The 24,457-nt window shown below is 34.6% G+C and overlaps 1 protein-coding gene and 1 long non-coding RNA gene across 5 annotated transcripts in view; one reads left to right on the top strand and one right to left on the bottom strand.

Moving 5' to 3' along the window:
* On the bottom strand, positions 1–11,893 carry LOC148908910 (uncharacterized). Its single transcript, XR_016120689.1, has 4 exons — positions 11,792–11,893; positions 11,379–11,397; positions 674–745; positions 1–79 (listed from the first exon to the last, which is right to left on the bottom strand). It is a non-coding gene; the product is annotated as an uncharacterized LOC148908910 (long non-coding RNA).
* Positions 6,108–24,457, top strand: part of LOC116294258 (uncharacterized) — a 23,294-nt gene continuing 4,944 nt past the window's right edge. Inside the window, exons 1-9 of one of the 4 annotated variants that reach the window (XM_089035039.1) lie at positions 6,108–6,442; positions 6,581–6,789; positions 12,540–12,597; positions 13,212–13,309; positions 13,810–13,897; positions 19,666–19,791; positions 21,635–21,744; positions 22,560–22,625; positions 24,075–24,138. In XM_089035039.1, the coding sequence (XP_088891165.1) occupies positions 6,631–6,789; positions 12,540–12,597; positions 13,212–13,309; positions 13,810–13,897; positions 19,666–19,791; positions 21,635–21,744; positions 22,560–22,625; positions 24,075–24,138 (769 nt within the window). In that variant the 5' untranslated portion in view covers positions 6,108–6,442; positions 6,581–6,630. The other 3 variants (XM_089035038.1, XM_089035042.1, XM_089035040.1) reach the window with 3 other exon arrangements.

A 24,457-nucleotide genomic window follows, 5' to 3' on the forward strand; every position in this document is an offset into this window, starting at 1 on the left:
TCTTAAATAAAGTTTTAACTATTTCACTGCAGCTGTTAGTTGATTTTCTATCATTCAGGATGGAAACCCCGACGACACGCTGTTGGTACAGAATGGAATTTGAAGAGTAGGTATAGGTTGCGTTTGAATTGGTTTGCGTTGGGATGGAAATTTCCAGTTTTTTAATTTAATCTACTTTCTTAATATATTTTATTGATATATCATTTTTATTGATTGATTCATTCATATTACTCGATTAATTAATTTATATCATTTTTTTGTATTATTTATTTATATTAGTTATTTATATTATTTTTTTCTTTTTTCTTTATCCATTCATCCATCAATTCATCCATCCATCCATCCGTCCGTCCGTCCATTCCGAAAAAATAATTTAAACAACCCTAATTCCCATTTTATTTTTGATTAGCTTACACCTCTCATCAATGACGCAGTTTTGATACCCAAAAGAATTGATTCAAAAAATACATCATGTCATTCCGTCCGTCCGTCTGTCCGTCCGTCCGTTCCATCCATTCGTTCGTTCGTTCGATCGTTCGTTCGGTTCATTTATTCATTTATTCACTTAAATCGATAACTAATTAATTAATTCAAGTCAATGAGTTGCACAAGTTGGGTTGAATTTTCCCCGAGCTTCTGGTGGAACAGCGTGAAAAAATATAGGCTGACTTACTTGTTTAATGAGTGACTCCAAGAAAAGCCGATTTATTTTTTTTCGTCCAAGCTTCGAAAGACATCGTGAGATCTGCAGGTAAAATAGAAGTTACAAATTAAAACAAAACAAAATGTGCGAAGCCATGGAAAAAATTTTCTTATTTTATAGAAATCAATAAACTAATTTAAATAATGAATCGATACTTCATGCTAAAAACAATGTCCTTATTAGAGAAATAGAAAACGCGCGCGCGTGCTGTGTGCACTTATAAAGCACGCGGGGTTGGCAGAACACGAGAGAAGTGTTAGGAGAAGCACGACGCGTAGCGGAGTGCTTCTGGACACTTCTCGAGTGTTCTGCCAATCCCCAAGTGCTTTATAACTGCACACAGCACAGCAAGCAAGTTTTTAAATTTCTTTTATAAAATACAAAATACAGAAATGACGAAACTGAAAAGGCGCGCGCGTGCTGTGTGTTCTCATGAAGCACGCGCTCCCAACCAATCAGAACGCGAGATTTAGAGCAGTTATTTTATAAGGCTACTTATAAAATACCCACCTTCCGCTAACATATTATTACGTTTAAAAAAAAAAAAATTTTTCTCCCCTCGGCCCCCAACATATTCGACACTCATCATGATGGTTCTTTGGTTCTGTTCTGGGTTGGGGTTTTTGTATAGAGTAGTGCCTTTGTATCCAAGCGAGACGAACGGTGAGCTTGCAATGATAGAGACCTTTTTTAACACCTTGAACAATTATTCGCGTGTCTCTATCATTGCAAGATCACTGTTTGTTCCGCTTCAATGCAAAGGCACAGCTACCTTTCAAGATGGCGCAGAGAACTGTGAAGGGGACTATTGGGTGTATTCTCTACTTTCACAACCCCATAATACTTCGCGTCTTTGGGGGGTAACAAGAGGGTAAAAACCCACTTATTTTGCTGAAGGCTGATCAGACAGTGTTGACAATACCTTGTTTGGTATCCAAAAATAAAATGAAGAAGTAAAAAACAGAAAAAGATAGAAGCTTGAAGACGTTAAGGTAAATATTAAAAATTTTTTCGTAAGTCAATACATTTTCTGTAAGACCAAAACTCTTGATGATCTGTACACGCAAAAATAACTTGGAATAAACTGATAATCAGTATTGTACTGATAAAAGCAGGTATAATATAAATTCAATTAAGAAACCTTTCAATTTGGGACAGTGTTTTGATTGGTTACCCCCCAAAGACGCAAGGCATTATGGGGATGTGGAAATAGAGAATACTTCTATGGCCACTACAGCTGGCTAGTACCAGTTTTTGAAAACACTATAAATTACAAAGAAATGTATGGTCGTGTGGTAAGTCACACGACCATACATTTGTAAACCATACCGCTTTCAAAAAAATTTTACTCCCAAAATATTGAACATATCAGTCTCAAATTTTCAGCAGTTTTCTGTAGAATTGGTTTGCTTGTAGCTTGAAATTTTTTTTATTATAATGAGGAAAAAATGTAAATTAATATCGGCCTATTAGGATCAGGTCAAACGTCGAACTTGACATGAGTCATACCTGATTGAAACAATGGAAAACAAGGCGGTCTTCTTTGATGTGATAAGGTTCGGCTCATGTGAAGTTCAACGTTTGACCTGAGCCTTAGTTATCCCAACGGCTATTTTATTCATGGAAATTTCATAATGTCCCTATCAGGTTTATTCATTTTTCTTGAAAAATTTGAGGGAGAAAAAAATTTCTCTCATAGTGATCGTAGTTCACCCCAAGCCTGATAGCTCACCAAGAGACCTCGGCAAATTTTGACCGGAACTCGTTTTGTAATGTCAATAAACAAGTCCAACACATATGGAAAAGCGTATAAACTCTTCCCGTTTTATGTCAAAAAGACTGATGTGACGTGACCTGTCACGATCATGTGACCAGCTACTACTTCCTCAATCGCTAACAGCTGTCTTCATTGGTTTCCATATCAATCTTTAATTAATGTGGCTGTCAGATAAAGCAGTAACTTCTGGTTTCTAATATTTCGATATTCCTTTGAAATAATACACTTCAATTAATGCAATCTTATTTATCTTCTGGATAGATATCATATTTTTTCTTTATGATATATAATATTAGGTTTGGTTTCTAATATTTTGATATTCCCTGTAATTGATATAGTCTTATACTTCTTAATCTAGGATATATATTTTATATATCTTATATATTTTTGGATATATAATATTAGGTCGAGTTTCTAATATCTTGATACTCCTTTGAAATTCACTATAATTAATGTAATCTTATACTTCTTAATCTAGGGTATATATTTTATATATCTTATATATTTTTGGATATATAATATTAGGTCGAGTTTCTAATATCTTGATACTCCTTTGAAATTCACTATAATTAATGTAATCTTATACTTCTTAATCTAGGGTATATATTTTATATATCTTATATATTTTTGGATATATAATATTAGGTCGGGTTTCTAATATTTTGATATTCCTCCGAAATTCACTATAATTAATATAATCTTATACTTCTTAATCTAGGGTATATATTTTATATATCTTATATATTTTTGGATATATAATATTAGGTCGGGTTTCTAATATCTTGATATTCCTTTGAAATTCACTTCAATTAATAGTAATCTTATACTTCTTAATCTAGGGTATATATTTTATAGATCTTATATAGTAAAGATTGGATTAAAGACGAGACATGTTCACTGTAACTCCGAGTTTCGTACTTACGCACTCATCAGACAGACTTTAATGAAACATATTCCTATTACTGTGATATTTATATACAAGAGGTGTAATGATTATTTACAAAAGAAGTATTGTTCGGAAAGGAGTTAATTAGCTAGGCCTGGATTTCTATTGTTCATCAGATAGAACTTGTTTTCATGTCGGCATTTGGAGATCAATTCGGATCGCTTGTTTAAAAGAGTGTCGCTGTTTGTTTTGATGATAAGTAGCTTTTCTGTTAAGCACAGGTCACACCTCTTAGAAATGTTGCTGTATGGTCTGGCTGAAGTGATGATTGTCCATTCTATGTTGTAGTCTTTGTTGTTATCTTTAAGGTCCCAGATGTGTTTAGAAAGTTCGGTGCTGTTAGCGTATTTTCTATTTCGCAGAGATAGTTTGTGCTGAGTGTATCGTTGTTTGAATGTTCCTTCTGTCAGGCCAATGTAGTTTTTCCCAGTAGTGTCCTCGTTTGTTGTGGCATGAGCGTTGTAGATGATGCTGGAGGAGAGGCAGTTGTTGTTTAGAGGGCATTGATCTTTTTTACGGCAGTTGCATGTTTTCTCAGAGGTGGTGGCGGGATCGGTATCGGTGTTGAAGATTTTCTTGTTGTGTTTGGTAATGGTGGTTTTCATGTTTTCCATGCAGCTGTAGCTCACTTTGATATTATTCTTATTGAAGATCCGGTGAAATCTGTGGTGCTTGGGAAAGTGTTTGTGTATCAGCTTCAGGAAGATGCTTCCGACGTTGGTTTGTACATTCTTGCTGTATGGAGGGTTGTACCAGATGATGTTCCGTTGTCTGTTTCTTTTTGAATGTGTAGATGGTTTATGGTTGTTGTAGGTCAGGGTTTTGGTATATCCGCTGGATTTCAGGGCGTGTTCATAGATGGGTTTGGCTTTGTCGAATTCGGTCTTGTTGCAGGATATGTTGGATATTCTACGGTTGATGGCGTCTGGTAGTTGTTTGATTATGTTGGGCGGATGATTCGACTTTGTGTTGATGTATAATGGCTGGTCCCGTCTTTAATCCAATCTTTACTATATATCTATTGCTCTGCATCCCTACGCATCGAGCACTGTTTCAACAGTATAGACCACATTACATACTTTGTTATATATATCTTATATATTTTTGGGTATATAATATTAGGTCGGGTTTCTAATATCTTGATATTCCTTTGAAATTCACTTCAATTAATAGTAATCTTATACTTCTTAATCTAGGGTATATATTTTATATATCTTATATATTTTTGGATATATAATATTAGGTCGGGTTTCTAATATCTTGATATTCCTTTGAAATTCACTTCAATTAATAGTAATCTTATACTTCTTAATCTAGGGTATATATTTTATAGATCTTATATATTTTTGGGTATATAATATTAGGTCGAGTTTCTAATATTTTTTTATTCCTTCGAAATTCACTATAATTAATATAATCTTATACTTCTTAATCTAGGGTATATATTTTATATATCTTATATATTTTTGGACATATAATATTAGGTCGGGTTTCTAATATTTTTTTATTCCTTTGAAATTCACTATAATTAATACAATCTTATACTTCTCAATCTAGGGTATATATTTTATATATCTTATATATATTTTTTGGATATATAATATTAGGTCGAGTTTCTAATATCTTGATATTCCTTTGAAATTCACTATAATTAATATAATCTTATACTTCTTAATCTAGGGTATATATTTTATATATATTTTATTCCATTTTATTCCATTTTATTCCATTTTATTCTAACTTATCTTATTTCATTTCATTTTACTTTATTTCATTTTATTTCATTTCATTTCATTAATCCGAACATATCCGGCCTAATCTATTTATAGGTAGGGAATCCCTTTCGCTGCTGAGGGCGAATATTCGAACCGTGAACAATCCGAGTTTTTTTTATTTATTATTTCCTGAATTTTTAACTTTTTCAAACTCTCGCTCTAAAGTGAAGCATTCGGTTCAAATACACGATAGATTGATCAAAGTAAATCTTATTTCCAATCGATTAGTTCAAGGGATGAGCTTCATACTATATGCATTTTATAATTCTATAGCACAACCGACCTTTATTGGATCGTTTTGTATAGGAAATCGCACGATCTCGAGTATCAATTGAAATATAAAGGTACGGGTGATGTTTTGAAAATTTTCAAAATTGGATCGAGCCTTATAAGTCCAATTTGAAAACTTTCAAAATATTACGCGTATCTATAAATTCCGAATTGTACGAGAAGATTTTGCGGGTTTTTTTTTTTTTTTTTTTTTAATTATATATAATGCCTCAGGAAATTGAGCAACTTAATTGGGATTCTACAAAGTACAATTTAGGATTTAATTGTACTCCTTTTGTCAAATCAGAATCAAGTAATTTCGTTGAGTGAGAAATTTCAATCTTTAGAGTACCTCAAATTCGAAATTTATATTTTTATATTATGCGGATATGAATATTTTCTTTTAAAATTCCTATCCTTTCCTCTTCTAATTCCCCCTCCCCCTCCCCCTCCCCCTCCCCCTCCCCCTCCCCCCCTCTTTTCCACAACAGGAAGAAGACGCTGAGATAGTGGTTCCTCATTGCAGAGTTTAAAATACATTGTTATCGCTTAGGCCACATGTCTTGGCTTTGAGCCACTATTGATGTCACGCAATTCAAGTACAGATTTTTTATACACCTTACAAATGTTACGTCCAAAAAAAACTCTTCAAGACAGAGAAAAGAATATGGAAAATATTCGGGATCCAGAAAAAGATTGGCTTTCAAAGGACTGATCTTCAAGGTTGGCGAGTTTGTGAAGGTAGTGCCTCCCTGCATGGAACTCTGTTATGAACACGTGACTTAGACCTTTGGTCAATCGGAATAAACACGCTGAAGCAAGTACTACACCCTTCAAAAAAGACCTAGAAAGAATCAATAAGCTGTGAAGGAAACCTTAAGTCAGAAATAAGAAACGAAACAGCCGTATTGTCTATCGGATTGGACTTCTAATTCCTGTACATAGATGAGCATTAGTGTATACTGATGGATGTAAGTATAGTGCTTGTCCGATGACGCATGCTACGTAATAAGACACCCACATTTTTATCTCTCACGTTCTGCTCTGCCTCGACAAGTTAGAAATTCACTCGTCCAAATCCATCGTTTCTTTAACAATTTCCTCCATAGGACGAAGATTTTATGACTTTATAAATGGTTTTTCATTGAAAGGCAAAAGAATGAAGAATATTTTGGGATTTTATGTCATCGTGCTTGCCTTTTGCGGGTTTGAATCCGCCATGAACGTCAATGATGAACCAGACTTATGCGCGTCTCTGTGCTCAGATCTTTCCAATGGTTTCCCAGAGGAAAGTCCTAAAAATTCAGACCTAAACAAGGTAAGATTTTAAGAAAAGCTACAATTATCGTGGTTTAGTGGGTCGGCAACGAAAAATACTGTTATTAATAATGGTTTATTTCCACAGCTGATCAAATATATAAAAACTTAGTCTTTATATAATTTTTGGCAAAAACAGCACGTAGATGGGTTTCTGTGTTAAATCGGTTTTGGTTTTTTTTTTTTGCCGACCAAAAATGAAACACATATCTAATGAATTACTCGTGATAGGATCTCGTAAATTCGCTTTTCGGGTTCCAAATGAAAGCATTAAGCACCTTAAAGTATTTATTTTTTTAGAATTCAGGATAACAGAATGAATGGATAATCATTAAGATCTCTTTATACCTCGGTGTTTTAATCTTTAGTCGGTTAATGACAAACAACGAGGTAGCAAGAACGGTCATAACTACAACATAATTAATTCCAAATTATGTTCTCTTGAAAAGAACATCGCTTACACGTTTGTATAACCCTTTACTATGACTTTGAAAACGTTACTTCGACAAGTTATTGTTGAATCCGCGGTTCACTAATCTTGCATTTACAACCTAAAGTTACATGACATATTGTGTGCAATCGTGTGTACGTCAACGATTTCAGCAAAATGAAATTTCATTTCATTACGCTCTTCCTCAAAATTTCAAGAGAATAATGAACATTTAGGACAATAATTAGTGTCTTCAAGCTCAATTCAAAAAGTCTTAAATATTTCTATTAGATCAGATTTCGCACTTCACTGTCGGCGAAGGCCTTCACGAAGAATACGGCAACTTCCTGACGCGTTGTGAGAGTTCTATTGGTGTTGTGGGAATAATATGCTTGAGTTTCAGCTCTTCCTTTTCTAAAAACCATGAATGACAATGAAAACATATTATGAAAAATATTTCTCGAAACAAGAAGTTTTTATCTGACATTTCAAAATAGGAACATTCTTCTATTCATTTGAATTTTTGACAATCATAAGTAGTTCAAAGAAAAAAATATCCCAATATTGGCCAATATTTTTTTATTAATTTTTTTGTGATTTTGAAACCTGGTCTGAAAAACAACTCCTTTTTTGGAAAATTGACTTACAAGATGGCAAAATAATGTCTTTTTAAATCAATACTTCTTCAATAAATTGATATTTAAAATAAGGGAATAAGATGATTCTGAAAGATTTGATCATTCTAACATTTTAAAAACGTGAGAAAGCTATATCATTTTTCAAAATATCATTTGAAATTTTTAAATTAATTTTGAAAGAGGAAACCCATGTTTTTCTAAAAAATATACAAATGCTTAAAAAGAAATTTTATTATTGTTATATCCTCTTTATATAAGTGCATTTTGTCTTTGATGTTGTTTTTATAAAATAGTATTTTATATATTTTTATCATTATTTAACTATTTTTATTAGTTCTTAGGTTTTAAAATTATGATTATGATCATTATTTTTATTATTATTATTATTATTATTTGCCTTTTTTAGCTCTGTTGGTTTATATTTTAACCTAGAAGTTCCATTTTTTTAAATATTGTATTTAAAATGTTGTATTTAAAAGAAAACGACACCTAGCATTAATGTCTAGAATTCCATTGACATCTCAATATATTTTCCACTATTCAATTGATTCATATTTAATATCAGTTCTTAGTATTTTTCTTAATATTTTTCTTTTCTTTTTTCTTTTTTTCTTTCTTTTTTTTTTTTAACAAAAATAGTAATTTTTCTGTTGGGTGTACATGACATGACATTTCAATATATTTTCCACTATTCAATTGATTCATATTCATCATCAGTTCTTAGTATTTTTCTTAATATTTTTCTTTTCTTTTTTCTTTTTTTCTTTTTCTTTTTCTTTTTTTACTTCTTTTTCTTAATAGTTAACAAAAATAGTAATTTTTCTGTTGGGTGTACATGACATGACATTTTAATATATTTTCCACTATTCAATTGATTCATATTCATCATCAGTTCTTAGTATTTTTCTTAATATTTTTCTTTTCTTTTTTTCTTTTTCTTTTTCTTTTTTTACTTCTCTTTCTTAATAGTTAACAAAAATAGTAATTTTTCTGTTGGGTGTACACAACATGACATTTCAATATATTTTCCACTATTCAATTGATTCATACAGTATTTATTATCAGTTCTTAATATTTTTCTTTTCTTTTCTTTTCATTTTTTTTTTTTTATTACTTTTTTTCCTTAATAGTTAACAAAAATAGTAATTTTTCTTTTGGGTGTAACTATATTTTAATGAAAAACTTCCTCAATTATCTTCAATCTACATCTTTAATGGCCATTAGTTTTCTTATGTCACACACTGACTCTATCTTTTGAATAGTAATATTGGTTAGATTTAACACCCCGAGGCAGTATTTTCAAATGATAGATATATCTCCATTTAACACATAATGTATTTTGTCTCTCTTATATGCATAATAATATTGATATTATAAACAACTTAATCATCTATTTTGCTAAAACGCTTATCAGGTAAAAAACTAAATATATTTAGTTGAATTTTTTATTTTTTTATTTTTTGAAATAATATATCTTGAACTTAATTAAAAGCCTTAATAAATACTTGATCAAGAATATGAATATTTATATTGAACATATGTCTCGAAGTGTTTGAATATAAAGTAAATATATAAAGTGGCAACTTCCATAAATTTATAAACTAAATCTAGCCAAGTTATAAAAACAGAAGTTACTAGGGGAAAAAAAAGAAAAGAAAAAGAAAAAGAAAAAAGGTCAGATCAATCTTTCATAATAAGAGATCGATTTTTTTTTGAGGAATTTTTTAAAGTTAAAGCTGTTGTCTTAGCAACAGTACTTTGAGATAACAACAGCCTTTTAAGAATACAAATACTTGTCAGAAATGTCTATTGAAATATGAGACAAAGATGACAAAATTTTAATAGCAACGAACTTACTATTCATTAATTAAGAAATATCAGATCTCTTAGTAAGAATATTAATGTTCTTCTGGCTAAAGCTTTTTGTACTATGTTATGAATTAAAAAGTTGTTGAAATTTTTACGAGCTGATGTTGTAATAGATATCTTCTGGTGATTATGATGATAACAATAATCATCATCATCATTATTATCATCATCACAATAAGCCTGAAGCGAGATGATATTTTACCCCCGTCTTTAGACCATAATCCTTTTCACATTGCTTTTGTTCTTTAATTATGACTATTGTTCCTGTATTCTCTAAAGAATCAAAAATTTTAATATGAAAGAATTTAAAAAACTATTGTGGTATAGAGTTGGGGGTAAAATGTCATCTCGCTTCAGGCTCATTTCTTTGTTAAATTCCTTTCCTTAAATTGCTTTTTCTTTATGATTTTTTGAGTTGTTTAAAATGGTTACTCTTTTTTAGTTTCTTAATAGACCCTTTTCCAGTTCTAAATTACCGCTGAGTTTCTTGATTACAGACTCGTTTACTCAGGCTTAGCCTCGATTTTGTGAAGAATATTCATGTGCCATATATTCATATTCACATATGCCATGGTTTGATCGCATTTTTCTTTGTCAATTGTAACGTTTTTTCATTTCCCTGACGATGGCTGAGTAGGCCAAAAGCTCGGATCATATTTATTAAATTTACGGTTGATAAAACAAACTATTATGAATATTCATGTGTTCCAGTCAAGGTCCGTCAAGTTTCAAAGTGTTTGTATTGTTGAAGTTGTGCCTTCTTTACTTTACCGTTGGTATTTGTGAATATTTAGACACTGATACGAGGCTAACCCTGAGTAAATGAGTCTGTAATCAAGAAACACAGTGGTAATTTGAAACTCGAAACTGGACTATTGACTTCGTAAACATACTGCTTCATAAATTTTCTCTATTTCCCCCCTTGGTATCCCATAATTCAAGATGGCTGCTGTATATTGACAAAAATGCCGTTTGGTCTAAAATTATCAGTAGATCAATTAATATTGGTACACTTAGATTAAAATACACAAAAACTATCCATACCCCCCTCACGGAGGAATTTTTTTAAGACACCCCCTACCCCCGGAAATTCCAATTTTCTTCCATACAAACTCTGTAATTTTTGTTCTTTCTCTGACCCCCCTACTCTTCAGAAATTCCAAATTCCTCTGTGGGGTGGGTATGGATGATTTCTGGAACTGCACAATAATGATGATTGAAAATCCATTCACATTAGATGCCCAAGGAATTGTTCATTTTTTCATGGTTTAAGTTTCCAGAGGTCATAGAGCATTGTCATATCAAATGAATGAAAACCCCTTAAGGCTGCGTTCATATTATATGGCAGAGGGAGGGGGGGGGGGGGCAGGTGAAAATTTGAAATGTCCAGAATAATTCTTAACACCCCCCTTAAAGTTGTGCAGCTTCTTCCAAAAATTGTGCATCCCCCCCCCCCCCCCCCATATTTCTGATGAAAATTTGCCCATCCCCCCCTTTTTCCTACCAAAATTTTCCCAATACCCCCTCAAATTCACCTGCCCCCCCTCCCCCCTTCAGCAATACATTATGAACGCAGCCTAAAACCTCTCTTGGTTTGGCAACTACTCAACTCAGCTTTCAGCATGTGAAAGCATTATCATCTTGCTGTCTTACCTTCTAAATGTCCTGATTCCTAAAAAAACATAGATGTAGATCATATTTAATATTTTTCTTTCTAACTGAATGATGGGGAGCTGGCTTTGAAAATTTTTGTTCCACAATCTCCCCAGCACCTCACAATTATTTTTTCTCTCTAACTATTTTTACTTTCTTTATTAGTTGAAACTTGTAACTTTATCATCTATTTTGTATTGTAAGGTATATTAAAGCATATTGGAAGTGTAAACCTTCATAACTTAGAAACGCATCACTCAATAATCAAGAAATATTTTACCATTCAACTATTTACTTCATGTAGAATCAGTACTGAAAGTATTGTTAAAGGGTTCATTTGCACTGTAAGAGTGCAATTAAAGATTATTATTATTAAGATTAATATTAAACAAATGAATTGAATAGATACATACCTTGGCTCCCTGCACTAATCTCAACCTGGGGGCCAAAGGAATGAAAAAAATTTAACACCATAAAATATTGTTTTGCTTTGACCCCAAGGTTGGTGGTCTTTACTTAGGGATGGATCATTAGATAATTGCCCTATTTCACTATGACATCACTGCTTGTTTATGTGGGGGATAGAATCACCAAATCCAATAGAAAATTCAACAAAATTTGCTCCTAGCCAAACAGTTTAATCTAAAATGGCCTGGTTTTCAGATATAATATGTGTTAATATGTACTAAAAAGTATTCTGAGCGTTTACTGGCTATTCTATCGTGGATTGATAAAGGTTTTAGCACAATTTTCCCCTCCGACGACCATGATCCTTTGTGTTTAAACAAAAGATTGTTTTGATGTGACGTCATAGTGAAATAGGGCAATTGAGAGGGCATGAAAATAATACCAAGCTACTTCTAGCTTTCAGTGAAGAAATATTGAGAAAATACAAAAACATTTACATTCAAGCTTTGTTATAAAAGAATAAATATTGTGCAACATAAATTCCTGAACCCCCCTCCCTCCCCCCTCCCCCCCTCCCCCCCCCCCCCCCCCCCCACAAACACCCCACTCAATTATTTAATGGTCTATCCCCTAGAAGGGTTACGTGATAACATTGCAGAAACAATTCTACTCTTCCTATAAGTTACAGAAATGTGATCTTGAGGTCTGCTAAATAACAATACCTTCTTAATTTATTATACAATGCATTTATAGATTTTACAAGACAGCTTGGTAGAAAAAAAGTGCGACTGCAGTAACATCAATAAATCAGGTATTTTTCTATAAATACGGCTTGATTATCATTATTTTGTGATTTACTAAGAATTAGACCTAAGACTGTAGATCATAGATACTGTTTTTTAGATTGGGTAGCTAGTTCCAGAAATTATCCATACCCCCCCCCCCCCCCTCTTCTTACCCCCAGAAATTAATATTCATTATGATTTTCAAATAGTATATAGTTTGAGGTTGTGAGAAGGGAGAAAAACTCGACAACTTAACCCTATATAAATGAGTCTGTGATGAGTCTGGTTTTATGATGGTAGCACTTCAATAGTCAGTGGCTAACAAACCTGTGGCCCTTGTTCCAAGATCGATTGGGAATTTAGGGCTTGATATTTTTGGAGGGAGGAACCAGAGAAAAACCCTTGAAGCATAGGAGAGAACCAACAAACAACTCTACTCACATACTACACAGGAGCGAACCAACAAACAACTCTACTCACATACAACATCAAGTGGCCTGGTGGGACTTGAACCCGGGTTGCATCGGCGAGAGGCGAACGCTGATCACCACTACGCCACCCATGCTTCCCCAGCAGTATTTGACTAATTCATAAATGGTCTATTAATTAATATTGTATTGGTTTTTGTACTTTTTTCTAGACTTAAAGAGAAAGAGGAGGTCTGTTGCTACAAGCAGCGTACCAAAACCAACGATATCAATTGGGAACCAAACAAATGAAAATAGTGCTAACGAAAAGGTAAGCTTGAAAAGGCTTCGTTCATATGCCTTACTTTCAATACTCCAGTTGTGAGTTCTCTATTAATTTTTACTCAGGGATATAGCCTTAACTTTGCGATGCAGAATATTCACTGTTCCAGTGAAGGTCCTTGGAATTTCAAAGTGTTTGTATTGTTGAAGTTGTGCATTCTTTAATTTTCTTTTGGTATTTGTGAATATTTAGACTCTGATTTGAGGCTAAGCCTGAGTAAATGAGTCTGTAATCAAGAAACACAGCGGTAATTTGGAATTCGAAAATGGTCAATTACGTTATTTCAACATTAAAGAATGATTGATTGAGCAAATAGTTTTACTTTTTAAACATTATAACTCTTTATTCTGCTTTTTGTGTTACATTTGAGTAATGAAATCAGGGGAATGAATTAGTGTGTACTACCACTTAATAGTTTACTCTAAAGGTTGATAAAAATCAATAGATAAAAGAAGTATATAACTTTTTTTTCCACTTTTTCTCTGCAGAACAATGTCACAGAGAACAATGACAAAGACCAAGGTGAAATACCTGGATTCAGTCCCAACAAAGGCATTAAGTTTGTGAATCCTTCACGTAAGTACTTTTATCAGATATTTAATATTATTTCAAACAAGATGATTTTAATCCTAAAAGATTTATTGAGATAGATCATTTACAGATTATAAATTAAAGTAATTGGATAAACCTATTTCCATTATTCATATAGTTTAATTTAATAGGCCTGTAATGTTTTCACCTGCCATTCTCTTGAGAATATTATAAGAATCTTTGTTGCATCCAAATTCATGTGTCTTCTCATGCACTGCAATTAACTAAGAAATAATGCTCAAGGGAATGACATGTGGTCTGAGAATGGGAAAACATTACTGATGAAGAAAGAAATAATACTCAAGGGAATGACATGTGGTCTGAGATGGTAAACATTACTGATGAAGAAAGAAATAATACTCAAGGGAATGACACATGGTCTGATATGGTTAACCATTAGTGATGAAGAGAGAAATAATACTCAAGGGAATGATGTGTAACTGAAATGGGAAAGGCTAAAGCAGTCTATGAAAGCAACAATCATTGTTGTTGTTTTTATTATTACTATTATTTATTTATTTGTTCGCTTATTTATTTATTTATTTATTTATTTATTTATTTATTATATCGTGTATTTACCCAACTTTGCATTGTGGGATAGCTAGAGGTTACTACATTTACAAAGCTAAAAAATATATATTCCTTAATCCATAAATAAACATCTATTGTTATACATTCATTAATCAATGATTTTAAGTAACAGAAACAAGGATAAAAAGACCTATAAAGATTTGTATGAAAGGCTAAAATACATTTGAGAACTTTTGCCCACATTAAGAGTTTTTAAGAGACTTTTGACTAACATATTTGACAATGTTTACACTTCAAGCTTTAAACTTTAATATTAAGATTGATATAAACTCACTTACCTTCAGCAAAAGTATTTTTAGCACCACTACTTTTGCGTTTCCCATTCATTCAAAGAAAGACAGTCTGCCATTTAGAACTTTGACAAGGTCAAGTACAATAAGTACTAAATCTTTCACATCTTTTGGAATTAATTTTTCCAAGTGAAAACGGCTCTTACGACTTCCCTTTCAGCAATTATTGACTTAGGTATCCAATAATGTGTCAAAACGTCCTGTTTAATGCTTTAAAAAACCGTCAAATAAAAGCGAAAATTCGACATTTTTGAGCCTGCATGTCTCTTTGAACTTTGACTGAAAGGTTTGGTTTACTAAGGAGAATCAAGAACTTGATCAACTAGTTTTACAGTGACGTATTTCCGTATATGAAGTAAACAATTTAAAATAAAGACAAAAACGTTAGCTAAAATTTATTCTTTGACTTTGGGTGATCAGAATTTTGGAACTAACTTTTACATTGTTAAGAGATTTAAGATAATGTTAAAATTACAACTGTTTTTCGTTTTTGCCCGGAAGTCGTTTGAGACAGTGACGTAACATTTCAGGAATCTATTGTTTTGTTTTGGTGGCCTTTATGGCAGCCACCCAAGTCACGTGACCCTATCCCCTTTTTTTAAAAAAACGAGCGGAACGAGCAGCTCAATATTAGTGAGAGCGGGTTCGCATTCTTAGGATTTGCATGGCGAGAAAATTGTTAGGTTTTGGTTTCAAATCAAGGAATATAGCTAGGACTTTCACTTCAGAAGCAAACGTGCCAAAAGGTGTGAGTTCAAAGCGTCTTAAGGCATGCCCGCCTCTTCCCCTCCCCACCACCCTCCCCCAACATTATTCTGTATTTTGAAGCATTCTTGGGCGAAAAAGGTTTGAATCCGGGTGGACTTCAAAAGTCAACTAGTCAGCTTGCTCTAAATAATCTGGCTATTCAATCAAAATTCTTTTAATTTCTTTTTAAAATTGAAATCCTTGCAAGGGGGAATTCAGAGGTCGGGGGATTTGGTTACTATTTTAAAAGAATAAAGAGTAATGTAAAATCTGAAGCATAAGCTATATACTCGAGCTTAGACAACAATTAAACCCCCGATTCGTCTTTGCCTTCTTCATGTGTTGTGTTATTTTTGTTATACCTTAGTGGATATATCGTTGTAGTTGCGTCCAAAAACACTTCGTTTCTTGATACGTATTAGCATGTACTAAGATCCTAAAGCGATAAACCACTTACCCAGGGTCTCGGATTAACAGATAATCCATGTAATACGAATAAGGTCAAGACTGACAATGTGAATAATCATGTTTTTTAACACGTTAATTTTTGTCACAAAAATCCGCAAAAAGTTATTTTCAGTTTGAGACTACATAAGCTTGGCTTCCTTATTTCTTATACTTTGACTTTTTAGACAAAAAATCTATACTTTTCGAAAACTCACAAAATAAAACTTATCGCAAAATATATATACGTACTTCAAATCACGAAATAGTTATAAACATGTCGCATTGTACTAAGGTAGATAAAGTTGTGATGGAAAAGGCTAACATTACGACGCACAATTACTATAAAAGGACGGTACCTAAGGTCATGAAAGTATTGGCCACTTTAGAAACGAGCAAGAGACTGGGGCGAGTTTTGAACCTCAACTCATTCAGCAAAAGAAAGCAAAAGAATTTTGTCATCTCATAAAGCATGTTTATGATAGTAAGTCTGTGAAATTTGAATGTTTTTCGTTAAAAAGAACCAGAGTTACAAGCCTTAAAAAAAGTGTGAAAAAATTACAAAGAATGTATGGTATGCAAGTAAGTGTCCCCTGTAACCATACATTCTTTGTAAATTTTCGACACTTTTGAAAGCCATTGATCCTAGCTGGTTCTTTTCATCCAATCATGTTCAAATTTGCCAGACTTAGTAATCTTGAGATGCTTTCTCAAATGACCCAATAAGATTAAAATTCAAAACTCGCCCTAATTATTTGCTCGTTTCTAAAGTGGTCAATTGAATCTTTCACAAGAAAAATACTCTTGCATGCATCGTTGTTTTTTTTACCAAAAAACAGCTATCTATAACCCATGTTAAACAATATATATTGTACTGCACTATCAATGCATGGCCGTCATAAGGTTATCCAAAATGCGCCATTTTAAACTACCATTAAACATGATAAAGCAATATTGTTAACTATTATTGCTTAAAAATATATATATATTTACTAAATTTCATATTTTAAATTAAACTCTCGGTTACTCAGATCCCTCTCCGCTTCTCCTGTTGGGAGCCTGGGTCGACAATTCTTAATCAACTCTTGTAATATTCAAAATGGCGTCTTCTGGTCTTGATTGGGAAGAAGATGATTGGCTAAAATTGATCTGACGTCACTTGGCATAACGTCGGCAAATCAAGGGGTGATTCCTTGTATACAAATATGGTCTTACGCCATTTTGAGTGTTTCAAATATATTAAGGAATTTTTCCATTAAATAGACCCTTTTCGAGTCCAAATTACCGCTGTGTTTCTTGATTACAGACTCATTTACTCAGGCTTAGCCTCGATTTTGTGAAGAATATTCGCTTGTCTCAGTCAAGGTCCGTCAAGTTTCAAAGTATTCGTATTGTTGAAGTTGTGCATTCTTTACTTTACCGTTGGTATTTGCGAGTAATTAGACACTGATTCGAAGCTAAGCCTGAGTATATGAGTCTGTAATCAAGAAACACAGCGGTAACTTGGAACTCGAAACTGGACTATTTCAGCAATCAGGGTTTGGCCGAGAGAGATCTGGTGCCAGCTAATTTGGTTCAATACTTATTGTGATAAATGTCATTATATAAACACTTTAAATCTCATGATTTCATTGTCATTTTAATCTTCATATCACTACAGTGGATCTTAGCAATTACACTTTCAAGAAAACGACAAATTTTGCACCATTGCCCAGACCACTTCTAAAGCATATGTTTCCTAAGATATTCAAAGCAACCAGTAAGTTAATCATTAAAAAGGTTGGGCTCCCTGTGGCCAACGGGATGTCGTTTTTAATTGTTTCAATAAAATTATCAATTCTCACTGACTTAATTCGTCTGCGCATGCGTTGGACATGGATTAAACGCGCGTGTCTGCTTTCCCGCCTTAACGAAGATACGAGACCATATTTTCGGTATCGAAACTGCTTTAAATTTAAATTTTCTCAAAACTTGTCATGGTCGGCACCAAGAGTAAAAAAGAGTGTTGGCCATCAGTATCCAGTGATATCTTCAGCAAAAAGAACTCGAGTGAATTTAACGCATGCGCAGACGTTTGATAGCGGTCTGATTTAAACATAAAATTTAACAGTTCAGTACGCAATTAATATACTAAAGTCAAACGCTTAAAAACTCAAATCTTTAAGAAATTAACAGTAATAGATTAACTTTGAGCTTTCGAGAGTTTAAGCTCAAAATACTCCTAAAAATAAGGATTCTTTAGTTATTAAATTAAAACTAACTTGGTTCTAAAAGTGAAATTTTTTTTTGTAATTCTAACATATTCAATTAAATATTTTTAATGATTTATCAGTATGTTTTTTTTGTTTGAACTTAAGGTTACTATTGTTAGCAAAATCAGTAAATTTGAAATAAAGCGATGTTACTCACCCTTACTTTACCACCTTTTAACTCCGTCTATCCAGCACGAAATGGTCAGAAGACAGAAGACGTTAACTATTAGAGACCCAGGGCTAATAGTGTCAAAAATTGTAGCCGAAACATAAGCGTAATGTGTAAAAAAAGAAATTTGAAATAGTGTTACGGGAGCCAATCATGCAATATTTCAAGCCATGGAGACACTCGTAGAATAACTGTTAGATTCGACGCGGTACTAAAAAGTTCGACGTCTGACCTGGGTCTTACCGTGTTCTTGACACGAAGGTGGCGTTCATAAAATTTAAGAAAGTAAAACCAAGTTGAAAGAGTCATTTTTTCCTGTTCACATTATTGAAACTCTTCAAATTAAACTAAACGAAGCCCATGAGAAGAGCACTGAAAATCTTTTAGCATCGGCCAGAAGATTTTTATCAAAAAACCACCTCATTTTCCAGTATATAAATATCTTAGGAATGACGTACGGACATATTTTCAAGATGGCGTCGTTTTTGTCCACTAGAACAATCCCAGTCTTTTACTCAACCTTGGAATGGCTAATTAGCAGCTAATTATAGTTACCTTTACTAATCTCATGCAGTCTTATTATTATTATTATTTTACTAATATCTTAATGACTTATTAATATTATTTTAATAGCATTTTACAGTTGTTTGCGATGCTAATAATCTTTAACGAAAAACCGGTTTACTTGTTTGCAATAACTGGTATAAACATGTTATTAATTTTATTAATTACTGACACAAACCTGTAATAAAATGAACAATAATGCAAATGATACAAACTAGTTGATTTGTAGACGTTCCATTCGTTCCTAAAAGTCCGAACGAACGAACGAACGAACGAACGAACGAACGAACGAACGAACGAACGAACGAACGAACGAACGAAATTTTGGGGAATAGCTCAATAGTTACCTTCACAGTTCCCGGTGCAATCTTGAAAGGGAGCCGTGCCTTTGCATCGAAGCGAGACGAATAGTGAGGCTTTTTTTAACATCTTGCTCAATTATTCACATACCTCTATCATTGCAAGCTCGCAGTTCGTCTCGCTTCGAAGCAAGGGCACGGCTAACTTTCAAGATGGCGCAGGGAACTGTGAAGTGGACTCTTCTCCAGTAATTCATAGCAAATTACGCCTAACGATAGTTTTCCCAATTTTTACCAATCGAAACCTTCAAAAAATCAGCAAATCAAGTAACGCAAAGGACATGAAAAAACGTTACCACATTTTCTCATTAACATTATTTGTTGTTTTTAATTCTAGCTTACTGTAATTACACCGTACGAGAAGGTCAAAACAAAAGGAAAACAAAATATATAAAATCTATTGACGTGGCTTTTACAGATCATGCTCAAGGTTCCTTCAATGTCTCTTGGGAGCCTCCTAAAGGTCGGTGAAGAAAAATAAAGTTGAACATTCTTTGTTCTCTTCGAGAAAATTCTCTCCCCTTGCTTTCGCTATTTTAGGTTCATTTCCTTTGATAATAGCCAGTTTTAAAACCGGTTTGCAGTCGAATACAAATGAATTATGCGCATGCGAAAATGTAATTTGACGCTGGACGCTGTGAATTTTGACAGCGTCGCTAAGTAACCACCACGACAGATATACCGTCCGAAGGTCTATAGATCCACCCCTTGGATGTGATGTTACAGCAGCTCAATTTGGAGAACAGAACAAAAAAAATTCAATCTCCTGAGAATTGGAAACCTATTGTTTTCCCCTCTGCATTCCGACGTGCTGCAAGGGGTCTATTTCAGCTCGACACTGGAGAAAAACGTTTGCTCATGCGTGCATTTCAGCACGTTTTCTAAGAATTTAGAAGAGTTTGAGTGAGAAAATAAATGATTGAGTATACAAAAAAATACTCACGAATATACTTTAGTGATACTGTATTAATAAAGACAATATGAAAGAATTAGCCTTAAGTTTCAAACAAAGACCAAATTCAAAACTCGCACCGATGTGAGGCTTAAGTTGTGAACAAAGGAATCTGGCGTGATTCGTGACTTTTGAATCACGCCAGATTGCTTTGAGTCACGCCAGATCCCTTTGTTCACAACTTAAGCCTCACATTGGTGCGAGTTTTGAATTTGGTCTATGGACACTAAATTTTGGCATTTTGTCCAATTTGCATATCTTTACGATACCAGAAATCGTTTCGATTAATAATTTGCATACGGACTAAGAGCATGCGCAGACGCTTTTCATTCGTATATTCTAGCTCGCCAACCGCTTAATTCTTATACCAAAGAAAAATAGGTTCTGTTAGTAGCGTACCTTAATTGACTCCATTCTTTGAATTTTCTTTCGTTTTCACATTACATTAGCAAGCCCGTACGTGTCATCCGTACACACTTTCACAGTGAATTTAAGATTCTCGTTTACGGCAAACGTGAAACGTCAGTTGACCATTAAAAAGTTCTTTAAAAATAGTTCAAAGGAATCGCAAAAATCTCCAAGTAGTAGATAAACAAAAGAATACTTGTCTTTGTCGAGAAGGTTTGCAAAAGGTAAAGTGAAATGTAGGGAAACGATGAAAACGTGGTCACGTTTGCCGTTTGCGGGAAGGAAAAACGTGAATCTTAATCTGCCTAGTTTCACACTCCCACCTGATCCTAGATCGTCAAACATCCGAGATGTGTCGAATTGACCTAGCCATCACGTAGTACAGTAACTGTTGCATTATGTTCAGTACAGTCACCAAGAAGTTCGGACATTGCTCTCGGGTTTCCTCACGAGTATACCCCTTAGGAACTATGTACTTGGTTTAATTAGCTAGTTTTCTAAATACGAGCAAAATATGATTTTCTAACTTGATTGAAGCTTTTCTTGCTGCTGTTTAGAGAGCTAACTAAATCAATCGATCTGAATTTTCTTTTTAAAGTCTGTGAATAGCGCAGCGCAACCGTAACGTCATAAAAATGAAGACAAAGGCGAAATTCGGACAAGTTTACTTTCAGCAGATTATTTTCACAGCCGATCACAGTTGATCTTAGTTTACATGGGTTATTATTGTAACTTTAAGTAAAAATAATAAAATCGGTTCGTATAATCCTCGTAGCGGTTAAACAGAATGCAATGCTTGTCTGAATCTTTAAGCTATTTTTAGAATCAGTGCGCTGCGTTATTTGTATGGGAATCCGAGAACGTTGTCCGAACTTCATGACGCTTGACGGCAAGTGCCGAAAAGGTGAATTAATATATGTGTTTTTTTCATATTCATATCTTAAAGCAGATCTTGATAACGTTACTGATTTTCTGGTCTTGTGGAACAGCCAACCAAAACCTAACGAATTACCAGACTTTGATAAGAACTTCGTACACTGCAAGGCAGTTCCCAAGGTAAGAACTGAGAACATGTATCTTTTGTTCTTCCGCAAAATCACTAGTCTTCCCCACAGCCGCTTTCAGTGTCGTCACGCAACGCTTTTTCCCCTGAGTAGAAATTCCAGACCTTGTTTCAGGGTTCAATCTGTGAGTTAGCCATGCCCTGACTTAGATCAGCCCAGAGGTTGTTTCAGGGTTCTATCTGTGAGTTAGCCGTGCCCTGACTTTGATCATGCAGCCCAGAGGTTGTTTCAGGGTTTGATCTGTGAGTTAGCCATGCCCTGACTTAGATCAGCCCAGAGGTTGTTTCAGGGTTCTATCTGTGAGTTAGCCGTGCCCTGACTTTGATCATGCAGCCCAGAGGTTGTTTCAGGGTTTGATCTGTGAGTTAGCCATGCCCTGACTTAGATCAGCCCAGAGGTTGTTTCAGGGTTCTATCTGTGAGTTAGCCGTGCCCTGACTTAGATCAGCCCAGAGGTTGTTTCAGGGTTCAATCTGTGAGTTAGCCGTGCCCTGACTTAGATCAGCCCAGAGGTTGTTTCAGGGTTCAATCTGTGAGTTAGCCGTGCCCTGACTTAGATCAGCCCAGAGGTTGTTTCTGAGCATCGATAAATTTTAAAATTTTGAAGAAAATATAAATGTTTCTTTGTCTTTTTGTCATAAATTGCCAAAAGGAAAAGGGATTACACACCCTTCAATAATCTCATCAAATTATCCCCAACCTCCCCTCCGTTCCCCTAACGCATGCGCAAATGAGCGCATTGAAAGGCGTCAAACGTATCTTTATCTATCGTTCGTGTTTCATTGTTTTTCTTTTTTTCCCTTCTTAGAATCAAAGCTTTGCTATTATCCAAGAAAATACTGGCTGGGAATACCCCCAAAAACTCTATCTTACCGTAAGTCAAACAAACACAGTTTTCTGATTTTAGAACACGTTTCATTACCTTGATCTTGACTGATTGGTTTTCAATAGAATTATTAAATATAACGGCCAGTTTACACAGGCGATTTTTTTCGGCGATTTCCACTGCGATTCTTGCGGCGATTCTCGTGCGATCATAAACTAACGGCGATTTTGAGGCGATAAATTCACGTCGCCGCTATCGCCACTATTTTGATGTACATGTTCGAATCAGTGCGATTTTCGGGCGATTTTTTCTACAAGAATCGCAGTGGAAATCGCGCTGCAAATCGACGAAAAAATAGCCCGTATAAACGGGCCTTAAGATTACGGATAAAACTCGTAGATTGTTTAAGAACACGACATTTCGGCTATAACTAGTGATAGCCTACATCAGAATTAACCATTTCCCTTACATCGGTTCACTGGTCAAACACAAAGCATTCATCGAGGTTGCAAGGTTCAAATTTGAATAATCCTTTGAAAGTACCTTGGCGCCTCGCTTGAGCGCTTTGTGTTTGACCAGAGATCCAATGTATGGAAAATAGTGAACGATGATGGAAATGTGTGAAGCGCGTATGACCCTCATCCTTCTCCAAACCGTCGCTTGTAGACTCTTCCACAATCTCTTGCTCGTCCGTTCCGTCTCCACGCTTAGAGACTGTAACGGTACAATGACAGAAAGAACGTATGGGTCCCGAAAACTTGGACCCGGCGTGCTTTGGGAACCAAAATGCTCGTCCACAGTCTCTCTCGTTTTAGCCGCCTTCTTGAAAAAATATTGAAACGAGAGATACTGTGGACGAGTATTTTGGTTCCCAAAGCACGCCGGGTCCAAGTTTTCGGTCATTGTACCATTACAGTCTCTAAGCGTGGAGACGGAGCGGACGAGCGAGAGACTGTGGAAGAGTCTACGTCGCTTGTTGCTCGTTGGAATTTAGTTGTTCACTGCCAGTAGTCAAAAAATATAAAAAGTGCATTCTGATTGTTTTGGCTGACCTCACCGAAAAAAAAAAAAAAAAAATTCACAACATACAAGCCGTTGAATAGTCTGAGTTCGCAAAATACAATGTCAAATCCTATGGTCTACGTTCTTTCTGTGTTGCTGCTCCTCAACTTTGGAACTCTTTACCGTCTTCACTTAGAGATACTTCTAATTTATCTTCTTTTAAAACTAATCTTCTTCTTCTTCTTCTCCTTCTCCTTCTCCTTCTCCTTCTCCTTCTCCTTCTCCTTCTCCTTCTCCTTCTCCTTCTCCTTCTCCTTCTCCTTCTCCTTCTCCTTCTTCTTCTTCTTCTCCTTCTCCTTCTCCTTCTCCTTCTCCTTCTCCTTCTCCTTCTCCTTCTCCTTCTTCTTCTTCTTCTTCTTTTTCTTCTCCTTCTCCTTCTCCTTCTTCTCCTCCTCCTCCTTCTTCTTAAATCTGACAAGTTTCTTGTTTTCACAGGTTGTAACGATTCCACAAGGTCTATATGGATCGCTTATCGACTTACAAACCTTCAATCCAATGGGTATATATAACACTATCAGTTTATTTATTTATTTTTATTTAAGTCAATAGAGTCCAGAGGTTGTTTCAGGGTCCAATCTGTGAGTTAGCCGTGTCCTGACTTAGATCAGCCCAGAGGTTGTTTCAGGGTTCAATCTGTCAGTTAGTCGTGTCCTGACTTAGATCAGCCCAGAGGTTGTTTCAGGGTTTAATCTGTGAGTTAGCCATGCCCTGACTTAGATCAACCCAGAGGTTGTTTCAGGGTTCAATCTGTGAGTTAGCCGTGCCCTGACTTAGATCAGCCCAGAGGTTGTTTCAGGGTTCAATCTGTGAGTTAGCCG

The sequence above is a fragment of the Actinia tenebrosa genome, unplaced genomic scaffold (genome assembly GCF_029948245.1).
Source record: "Actinia tenebrosa isolate PJP-AT-01 unplaced genomic scaffold, QUT_ActTen_1.0 PGA_scaffold3__52_contigs__length_22856419, whole genome shotgun sequence".
NCBI classification, from domain to species: Eukaryota; Metazoa; Cnidaria; class Anthozoa; order Actiniaria; family Actiniidae; genus Actinia; species Actinia tenebrosa.